Source organism: Siniperca chuatsi, linkage group LG1 (genome assembly GCF_020085105.1).
Source record: "Siniperca chuatsi isolate FFG_IHB_CAS linkage group LG1, ASM2008510v1, whole genome shotgun sequence".
Lineage (NCBI taxonomy): Eukaryota > Metazoa > Chordata > Actinopteri > Centrarchiformes > Sinipercidae > Siniperca > Siniperca chuatsi.
This window is the reverse complement of record NC_058042.1, coordinates 28,710,766-28,722,500: the sequence shown is the minus strand read 5'-3', so window position 1 is coordinate 28,722,500 and position 11,735 is coordinate 28,710,766. Positions and strand designations below refer to the sequence as shown.

Genomic DNA, 11,735 nt, shown 5'->3' with positions numbered 1-11,735 from the left:
AGAACCTAATATTATCTAATCCCCTTCCTAGTCTCACCTCCTCTGGTTCATCTCTGCGTCTCCCCCGTTGTTCTTTCCAGGACCCCAGCTGTGGCGGCGAAGAGGTGACAGGGAGCGGATGCTGTTCCGGAGGAGACAGGAGCGCCGCGGCACCTCCGTCACTCTGTCTTTGGCTTCTTCTTCAGCTTCTCCTGCGCCTCCTCCTCCTCCAACACTTTCCAGTCCTGCAGTGACAGTAGCCACAGTCTGGATGCCCTCCTCTGGGCTCCAGCTGCATTCCAGGCCCTGGCTGCCCTCGGGACTGGAGCTGGACGGGCCGACGCTGGCAGTGTCGTCTGTGGAGGAACAGGAGACGGAAACCTCGCTTGCACTGTCTCCTCCTGTCACTGGTTCGTCGTTCTGCAGAAATACAAGAAATATATATATATATACATATACATATATACATACATAAACACACATATATATATATATATATATATATACACACACATATATACATATATACACAGCTTCATTAATAAAAAAATTAGTGAACTCAATGGAATGTTGACTGATTTATTCTAATGCTCTAATGGAATGTTGACTGATTTATTATTTAAGGGACCAGACTAAAAGTCGCCTTTTTTTCTTCTTAAGTATTCACTGCCATCCTACATTTAATCAAGGAGCGCTCCAGTGGAAAGTGACCTATAGTCCAGTGTTAGTGCCTTGCTCACAGGGCCACACAGGAAGTGGAACCTTTAACCCTGACACACGGGAATATAACTTTTCGGTCATCCAGCTGCTGTAACAGGGGAATACTTAAAATCTATAGGCCAATTTCACTATTTTATCACTTAGGATAGAGCAGAATAGAATACAATGAAACAGAACAGAACAGATGTCCTTCAAATTATTGTTAATTACCTACCCTATCACGTTGTATATCCATCAGCATTTCTTCACTGAAGCATGCGATGAATTAAGAGAATGCTGGAGAGCTATTTAACCCACAGGAATGGGATATAATGAGGACCAAATGGCAAAGCTTAGGGATAATGAGCCAGAGCCACTTTATAGCAACACTGACATTAAAACAAACACCAATAAATGATGGCAACCTTGTAAAAACAAACCTTTCCAGGAAAATGTTTCTAAGTTCTATACAGTCTTTTCAAGGTTTATCCATCATTGCTACAGGACTGTCTTAGTGATTCAAAGCCAAGACGGTTGTTAGTTAGTAGTTGACAAATATATATATATTTATATATATATATATATATAGCAAAATTGGACACATTTTCGTCCTTCTCATTAGTGATATTCTATATATATATATATAGAATATCACTAATGAGAAGGACAAAAAATGTGTCCAATTTTGCTGGGACTTAATTTTATTGTCATGGACCAGTCTAATCTAACAGCTCTGTAATATAAGCCATGAATAACGCCACTAAAACAAATAGTATTGGTAAATACTCTTTGGCCTGGGTCTGGTGGGAAGGAACTCCTGCGTGCACACACACAGGTATAAGATAGTTCATTTAGAGCTAATTTGTAGGTGTGAGCTTTAACTGGTGCTATTGTGCTGCCAGCTGCAGTGTGCGAGCCGAGCATAGAGCTGCTTCTGTTGGAGAGCTGGGAATGAAAGATCCGCTTTATGCTGCGGACAAGACTTCCTCTGGGAGTGAGAGAACGCATGCATTTCTGTGTGTGTGTGTGTGTGTGTGTGTGCATGTGTGTGTGTGTATACATTCAGGGGAGAGAGTCCATGTGACTGCAGTGTATGTTTGTGAGTTGCATGACTTTAGCTTTAGAGCTTTTAGGCATTTAGCTGATGCCATATCCCTACATACTACAATTAGTGAGCATTTAAAGTTACAATGTCTTGCTCAAGGGCACATGGACATGACACATGCTCAACTGACATGTCACTGGGATCACTGCTATGGCCTTAGAGTTATGAAACTGTTTCTCTACCCATTAATCTATCTATAGCTTTTAGAAAATGTACAGTATCGTATCTTGCAAAAGAAAGACAATTTCCCTTCAGAGAGCAGTGAAGACATTAATCCTCTCTTAGTGATGCTGAATTTAGCTGCTGTGGTCTTTGTGTGGAATCAAAGCCTGTGGACGTCATGGCACATTTTGCCCATCCTTGTCTTTCTACAGTGTCCTTACCCTCAGCCTCATACTGTATATTACCAGGCAGCTGATATTATCTGCGCTGACTTTTTCTATTGTTTACAAAAAAAAAGGACATTCGGTTCACATTACCATGAGCAAGTGCTCAACACTGCAGAAACCGAGAGATACAAGTATTTCAACTTTAACCAAAGGGCGCCTGACTTCAAACAGACTTTCAACATCAGCAGAGTGACAGCAGGGACCACAGCTTGCACTTCCCCAGCAGCAGTGTAGAGCTGCCGGCTTAAAAAGATGCTTAGTAGATGTTTGGCATCTCAGCCTCGGGGTGCTGATAAATAAAAAGCCAAGCACAGACTGACAAAATAGCTACTTCATATATATTGTATAATCCCTATAGGACTAGCTGCAGGGTCAAACACAAAATATAGTCTTGCTGTTTTGCGTGAGTGAACTGGATGTTTGGACTGTAGCCAGTAGAGGATTTGGTGAAATGAACCCTGAATTCACTGCTAAGTCAAAGTTAACGCTCATACATACAGATACACATAGTCACAAATAAGAGCTATGTTTTTTTGTTTTTATATTCAATGTTTATTTTAGATTTGTACTTCTTCCTTTCTAGTTCATATCAACATTGATTTTGAAGAAGTGGATTGTGTGATTTTCTCAGCTAGTAAATGCAATTGAACTGGCAAACTTCCAGTAACAAGTCCAGTTTGTCTGTCCTGGATGCGAAGCTTTCCCACTGAACCCCAGCTACAAAGAGACAGGAGTGAGTCTGACCTTTCTGAAGACACTGTCATATCCTGGCTCTGCGTTTAGGAAGCTTTCTATGTCGCTGCCGGAGTCTCTGTGAGCTGTGGAAGGACAGCTGGTGGCGCTGCTGGTTCTACTGGGCAAACTGGGAGACACTGAAGAGTGTGAGGATCCTGAAAGACACGGCAACAATGTGTTAACACTGAAATTTAGCAGGCTGAAAACACAGAGAAATAGAGCAATGTTAAGTATGAATGTGAAACTTAAGCTATCAGAAATATGAAGTCACCAAGAGAAATCTTGACATTTGAATCAGGAAAACATTCTGGTACAATGTGATTAAAGTTAGATTCCATGTAACTATCACTAACTTTCTCAAAGGGAGCATTCAGTTGTTAAACTGAAAAGCACCATGTTTTAATTCCCTTCTCTAAAACATAAGCACGTATGTTAGACATCAGTGAAAAGACTTCTGGGAATCTGAGAAGGTGTGAAAAGCCTGGTGGATCAATGGTCGACTGTCCTGAATAAAGCTGTCTGTGCTGAACTGTGAAGGCAAACAACTACTGTTTGTGTTTAAAAGGTCTAAGGGCAGAACTGAAGGTAAAACCTCAGAGAAAGTGACAACTGAAAAGGCTATTGATGTTCTGCAAAACAGCTTTCATGATAGAGCTGCATCATATATACCATTAGTTACCCTGGGGCCAACTGGACACTGATGTTTACAGAGACTTGCTGCTGTATTTTGCATAAACTTTAAAGTTAAAAGTAATTTTCACTTGCGTTAACAGTTGTTTTATTAGTAGCAATTAGAGATATCATGCAGACAGTTTCAAGCCCAGTGTCTGCAAACATCAGTCACATTGATGTGTACTTGAGTTAGTCACCACTTCCCAACCTGAATCATAGCCAGAAATGAACCACATTAAAAAACAACTTTAAACCATTGCTCTCACTGTAAACCCTTGGCCTAAGATCCCAGTTCAGTACTTCTTATCAAGTCCCAGTGCTCTTTAACCATAGCAGGTATTCAACAGCAATCAACCATGAGCCAATTTTGGGTTTAAACAGACTATTTGAGATGCCGCATCACTGAATAACAAGTAATCCACCCTAAAGTCTGCACACAGTACAACATTTCTTATGCACTGTGGCAGTGCAGTTTTTTGTACATGTAAGGACATGTACGGATAATATCCCAGGCCAAACTAAAAGAGGAACATTGTACCCGACTACAGATGTACAACAGTAGGCTTACTTTAGCCAGATGCCAAGAGCAACTGGATGAGATCATTCACTGAGTTTGTTATTTTGCATCATTTCTGATGTCTATTTCTGCCCAAAAAAGCAGAAGTTATTCTTTATCCCTCAGGGACATTTTCCCTGTGCTCATATGAGCAAGAGGATGTTCCTTATTTTCATGTATGTGTGTGTGCAAGTGTTCATCCCTGAAGGACTAGGATTCTGTGTGAAAATGTCTACAATTAACACCATGTATTAATAATTAATGGTGTTACAGAATGAAGGTTTGCACCAATGGCAGACACCAAATGCAGTTGATCTCTGACTATAGCAAGTGGACACTGTAGGAATCCTGAGGCTGAATATTCAGCTGCTCAGAGGAAGAGGCCATCAGGGGGTCGGGAGATGGGACAAAGGATTGCAGTGGGAGTGGTCAATGATAGAGACCGTCATTTTAGCAAGAGTCTGTTACACAGCAATAACACGAGCAAATGGGGGGCACAGTCACAGACTTCCTACAACTGATTGACTGCTTACTTTATGAACAATAATAATATATTTATTAGTTTTCAGTGGCCCACTGTTGTTCTCAATATATATGCTTCCTCTCACCCAGATCGTTCAAAACCATGGTGTTTCCCATCACTGTTATGCGGATGACACAATCTAGTTACTCCAGGAATTTAGATCATCTCCATGCCGGTCTTAGCGATATTAAATGCTGTCTCATAACTTTTTAAAACTGAATTATGACACATCTGAGGTCATAGTCTCTCGTCCAACACATTCTACCAGCCTGCTTCACAGTAAGCTTGATTCACTGACCAAAAATATTAAACAAGCAGCTAGAACTCTTGGTGTCATTTTCGATGCAGATCTCAGATGCAGTTTCGAGGGTCATGTTAAGAGCGTTGTCCAGTCTTGATTCTTTCAACATTTCCAAAATCAGATAATTTTTGTCCTCTATTGATTTACATACGGTTATCCATGCATTTATCTTTTACTGTAAGGTCATCCATGTATTTACAGTAGTCCAGACTGTAATGCACTTTATAACGGTATTAGTCAGGGCTTCCTTTACCGACTAAAACTGGTGCAGAACGCAGCTGCCCGAATTTAACAGGCACCAAAAAATACGAACACATTACTCCTGTGCTAGCCAACTTATAATGGCTGCCCGTTACATTCCATATCGATTTAAAAATTTTATTGATAACGTTTAAAGCACTAAATGGCCTTGCTCCAATTTATATCAAGGATTTATTGACTCCCTATGTGCCGGGGCGTTCCCTGAGATCAGTGGATGCGGCTCTGCTGGTTGTTCCTAGATCCCTAGATCACATTTTTTTAAACTGTATTTCCTGTGTTTTATGATCCTTCTGTTTTTATTTTTTTAACTGTTGTTTGTTGTTTTTTTAATATGTAAAGCACTTAAAAAATATATAAATAAAGTTCATTATTATTATTACTACTGACCACTCACACACATATGCAATTGCCTGAACACGTAGGTGGGTTGAAGGGGCGGTGCATCCAGACGGGTCCTCCTCAGGCCTACCCACTTAGACCTGACTTAAAGACTGCTAAGCCCAAAAAGTCAGGAAGGCCCAAGGTCTTCAGGATCACAATATCGACCAGTATAGTAGCACAGCACTCACACACACATTACACATGATAAGATCATCTAAATCAGCAGCTGTCTTCAGATCTTCTGCAGCCAAAGTTCTGTACATTTCCATATATTTTTTCAGATACTGATTTCACTAATTAACACATTCTTAACCTGAGAGGATGAACTAATGAGCAATCATTTGATGAAATGAAAACTTGCTTCTCAACACTGTTTCACAGATCTGAGAACTGGCGCTATAAAGTATCAATTCTAATGACACGGCTTGAAAGAGCTAAGAAACAGAGGTGTCAGCGGTTTAAATCTTATTTAGGAAATTAATGTCTCCTTTATTTGCATCCAACACTTTAGAGATGTGTGACTCCAGCAGCAGAGGGAGGTGGCTACAATATGACTTCTGTTTTCTTCTCTTAGGTAAAAGTATTTCTGCAGTGGAAAGGTCACAAGTTTGATTGCTGGAACTACAGTTCTACCTGTCAAATAATCACTGAGCAAATCTCTGAACTGAAATACACACAGGGCCAGGGGGATACAGGGGGATGTCACATATACGGCCACCTGATAATGTCATCAAAAGCACATTTCCTTTACAAGATGATGGACAAGATAACACTCCAAACATGAAAACTACACTGACCTTTGAACCCCAAGTGCTGCAGCAGAGCTTAACATTGACCAAGGTGGCTTTGGAAGTTGATGCAAAAACATTTTATCCTTTGTTCTTCATATTTCTAAGGTCAGAAGCCCAGCATGAATGGAGAAGCGCAAAATGTAAATGTGAAATGTTGGAGAAGTGGTAAGTGGTGGTGACAGAAGTGGATGCTGGGAGTTTTTCTCCGACTCCACCCCCTCACACCTGTCCACCAAAACTAGCAGGGGACTGTGAGCTTTGACAGCTGTCTTCCTCCCTCTCTTTCAAACAGACCCCCGCACACACACAGGAAAAGCACAGAGAACAGGTGTAAAGCTCTCTGATGAGTCAGTGGGTGGTTGAGGCTGTTGGTTGAATATGAATCAGTTCACACACTTGTAGGACTTGACTAATATGCAACATCTTTTTTTATCATTCATTTGACTTTCATTTAGAGAGACTAATGTGGTCAACATAGAAAAAGCTTCAATTTCTAGAATACTGCCAGTGCAAGCGAGCAATGTTTAAAAAGGCCACATCACCAAGACTGAGTAAATAGAGGAAATATATCATTTACTGTCATGCAAAAACACATAGGCACTTCTCACAGTTCAGTAGAAGCTACCATGCTAACGCTTTACCTACTCAGGTCAAGCAAATATTGTTTGCAATGCAAACAGTTACTCTTGTTAGGGTTTTCAATGCAGTTGAGAATGTATGACAAAAATCATAGAAAAAGGAAGCAGAAGAAAAATTGCGAAGTAGATATGATCCAAAAAAATCATCCAGTCTGAAGCAATGTATGTGGTAAGAAATAAGCAACAAGATAAAGTATCCATCGGGCCTCTCTGTCTCAAAACACTCTTCTCTGCACATTTTCGTTAGTCGAGATAAGTCGCCACTGAGGCTACCTTAAGTGTTTTCTCTAAGTGCAGATTTTATCAGCATTTACAGATAAAACTTTATTTATTTTCTTTATAGCCTTATATTTCCTTGTCCTGTATTTTTAAGGCATGTTAAATTTGTGCAACTGGGCTGACTTTTTACAGATAGAAGATTGTTCTGTGACAACAGCCTGTCAGTCACGTCACAAAGCTGAGAACCCACTGGGGGGCTGACCACACTGGATGTTGAAGACCTCAAAGCAGAACAGCCTGTTTTTACCACTATTATGAAAAAAATTTAAAATGTTTCAATGCATAATGAAACACCATCAACATCACAATTTTGTCCACAGGCTGCTGACATATAGCCTCCCACTTTTCACTGAAATAAAAAGCTGTCTCCGCTGTCTTCCTTGCACACGTTTTAGAGAGTACACTACTTAAGCAAACTGTAATTTAAACCATCACTCTGATTCATGTAAAACCGCTATTTACTCCTATACCTTTGTTTGCTCTTTTCACTGTATTATTTTTGCCTTGAACCCAAGGCACACCCAGCATGTCTCCTCCTATATAAATAAGGGTTACTGAATCGAGCTGAGCTAAACAGGACACAGCTTCACCCATGATAAATATAATATCATGCAACATTACAAACAACACTTTAAAGCAGCAGCATGACTCTCAACAGCAACTAGCAAACCACAGGCAGCCAGGCTGCAAGCTATCAACCTGTGGTCTTCCAAAAACTCATTAACCAGCTATATTATGGGATGCAGATCCAGGTCAATCATACACCACAGACAATACACAGCATGTTCTGTACACATGTGAAGAAGCTTCAGTTGTTTTACTGTTAGCTCGTCAAATGAAATGTATGTATTCCGTCACCAAACTGAGGTTTTGCACAGTACTTGCAAATCAAGTGCTCTTGAGTACCCTCTAAGCTTTGTAAATCCAAACTTTGTAAAATATATCACTTAATATTCTGTATAGCAGGGTTTGCTTTGATATTAACATATACAGATGCTAGAAGGAATTGGCCACACAATATGGTTTAACACTGACTGACACTTGTAACCCTCAAGCAGAGCATCACTGAGGTCTCAACCCTGACCTTGAACTGGGTGGTTTTGCAAGTCAATTTTCCTGAGTCGACCCATTTACACTGACCTTTGACAGTGACAAAAGAAGGTCAACCCCCCAACTTCCTACCTCACTAGTCTGGTTTACTAATCACTAGTAACATGTAGAGCTTAATTGTATCACCATCACAACACAAAGTGCAACTGAGGCTGATGGGAATGTCAGTTTTGGAGAAATTGAGAATTTGACCTGATGATGGCGCTAGATGAAACCTTAAGGTATGACCAAAGATATTAGAACCTTATGGTGACGCTAGAGAAGAAGTCAGGGGATCACCAAAGTCATCAAGATTTATCCTCTGGAGACCATTAATGTCTTTCCAGAATTTTAAGGCAATCCATCAGGTAGTTGTTGAGATATCTCAGTGTGGACCGAAATGGTGGACCGACCGACCGACCGACCGACCAACCGACCAACAGACACTGCCATCTCTAGAGCCAATACCTCTAGCATGGCTAAAAACATAAAGGGTACTCAATTGTGAACAGTAAATTGAGACACTTAAGACACATGTCGCATATGCGATGGACACAACATTTTTCTCTCTCTTGTGGGAATTTTTGAGGGCACTAATGTATAATTATGTTTTATACTTCAATCCAGACATTCAATAAAATGGTGGAAGTTTAATTAAGTAAATCAGTGACTGATTTCAGACACAACTTTAGAAATTTACCAGCCCATCAATCAGTTTCCTGCCATGGGTCGTGTTGCTACCTGCTATAGCTAAACTAACTAAATAAATAACCAGAGAAAGAGAGAAAGACGCTGAAGGAGTAGGAGGAGTTTAGTAAGGGAGAGAGAGATATTTTCACCAGAAAGGAAGTGATGTCGACTTGTCCCAGCTGCTGCAGAGGAAATCCCACCCTTCCATATTATTTCTGTTTGACACTCCTGTTTTTTCTTTCTTTATCATTCCTCTTTCCATCTTTGTGTTTCCTTTCTTTCTCTCTGTATTTCTTCATCTCATCCATTAAAACCTGTTTTCGCTCTTTCTCTATCTGACAGACTGATGTTTCATCTGTTTTCCACCACAGATAAAAGGCAGTTTGTTCTCAGCCTGATCCAGCTCATCGATCTGTTGGTCTTTTTTATTGAGACTGGTCTCTCCGCAGGCATACTCATCTTTTGGAGGTCAAAGAATCCTTTTTTCTTATCTTACTGTGGCTGTTGCCCACACATACGTATATGTCAACATCTAAACTTTTTCATATTAAGATTTCTCTTAGTCATTCCCCATATTCTGACTGAAATATATTCACAGCTGCAATGAAAACAATCAACAGTTTGCTACAGTGACATGTGAGCTAATGTTGTTTTTAGCCACACTAGCAGCGTTGGTCTAGGGATGGCAATGTCAAATGATCCGTTAGCCCACTACTTTGTTCCAGACTGAAATATCTCAATAATTATTGGATGGATTGCCAAAAGATTTTGTACATACATTCATGGTCCTCAGAGGCTGAATCCTAATACCTTTGGTGATCGCCTGACTGCTCACATAGCGTCAACTTGAGTTCAACCCTTTAATTTATCCAATACTTTGGCTTATGGCTAATACTTTCCACCATACTTGCCATTTCCATCAGCCTCAGCTGCACTTTGTGTTTTGTGCAAATGTTGTGCTAACACGCTAAACTAACATGATGACCACTGTAAATATTACCTGTTAAACATCAGCATGTTAATATTTTCACTGTCAGCATGTTAGCAAGCTTACTGGGACAGTCTTAAAAAGCTGTCTTTAAGGCTTAGTCTTGTTAACCACTGAAAGACATTTATTAATTTATTTATTAAAAACAAAACAGAAAGGGAGACAAAGAAGAACAAACTAAACATTAAATTAAACTAGGGTGAAGATACGATGCTTGCAAGACATACATAAAAACCCAAGAAAATGTCTAGACATGTTTAACTATGAGTAACCTGCTGTTAGCTTAACTAATGCTACCACTGCTGCTGAGCCAACATTACATCTCTTAACACCAGGTTTCTACAGTGTATCCTGCTGTTTCTCCACTGGCACTAACGTTAATTAGCTCTGTTACATGTACAGGGTCACTTCCAAAAAACACTGTGAGGTCAACTGGAATACAAAAGGGGTCAACTGGAATACCACCAACTGTTACCACCCTGTGCAGTTGGCAGAAATATGTATCACATCATCTCCATGCTTGTGGCGTGCATCCACATCCTTTGTTTGCATGCTGTTTGAGCATGAGATACAAACTGGGTCCCGCTCATCAAAACACTGCTCTACAGCTCCACCGATGGTCAAAAACTCCACACACAACCTGTAACACTCTAATGTTGCTTAGTATGTTTTAGCCAGCTGTCTTCTGTCTGTGTAAGGCCTTACTGATACAGTGTCGCAGATTTACCACCCAACCCACAACTCTAGACCGCATGTTGGTTAATAAAAATGTCTGAGTTATACAGGATGAACAGTTTTCACCTTTGTGTTATCCATTAACATTAGTTACCACCCACATCATGTTCACAGTATATGTCTGTGTTTTAGAGCATGATGGTTTATGTGCTGTCCAGATTTACTGCAGGGTGAAATATTGAATACTTGAAATTATTTTGCATGAAACCGGCCAAATAATCAAATATATTATGATATTAAATATCACCACAAAAATATCAGAGACTATCAGAGGCTTCACTCCAAAAATATCAGTATCTGGCTTCAAAATCTCATATTGGTCAAAGCCTTGACCTGGCATTTCAGACCAGCTAAATGATGCCTGATGGTCCCAATTTCCTCTTTTGAGTAGAAAAACATTGCGAGACATTGAGAGTTGTTTTTACGGTATTGAATCCAACAAGAAAAAGTTGTTGTCCAAATGCTCAAATGATGCAAGCGCCTTTGCTTTGTGTCAGTGACACTTCAACCAGACTGTTTGAAGATTCACCAGGCCAAACATCAATTTGATATCACAGATGGGCTTCATAGGACAAAGAATACAGCGTCTTCCAGCAAAACATTATGGCATAAATTACTGACTTCTACACATTTTTCACTGATGGGAAAGCAACCTTGCAGTGTGGCTTATAGCAACATACCTAAAGCCTTCCCTGAATTAAAAATCAAAGCACAGAAACATGCACAAAAACAGCGATTTGAATTCATGCCGCTTTCTGAACAGAAAGGTTAAATCATTAGCAGCTAAGAGTAACTCTTACCTGAGTGCTGAGTGTTACAGGGCTGATGGAACAACGCCTCTCTGTCTCGGTGGATCTATAGAGAAACAGGAAGACACTGAATCAGCCTCAGCAACATGTGATCGTCACCCACAAAGAAATAATG

At 40.2% G+C, this 11,735-nt stretch overlaps 1 protein-coding gene across 9 annotated transcripts in view; it reads right to left on the bottom strand.

The window, feature by feature from the left end:
* The window catches only part of LOC122869224 (A-kinase anchor protein 13), a 106,861-nt gene that overhangs the window by 42,922 nt on the left and 52,204 nt on the right, over window positions 1–11,735 (bottom strand). For all 9 annotated transcript variants that reach the window (XM_044182031.1, XM_044182370.1, XM_044182458.1 and 6 more), the window contains exons 10-12: window positions 11,612–11,666; window positions 2,917–3,062; window positions 38–399 (exon numbers count right to left, since the gene is read on the bottom strand). In XM_044182031.1, the coding sequence (XP_044037966.1) occupies window positions 38–399; window positions 2,917–3,062; window positions 11,612–11,666 (563 nt within the window). The remainder of the gene's footprint in view (window positions 1–37; window positions 400–2,916; window positions 3,063–11,611; window positions 11,667–11,735) is intronic.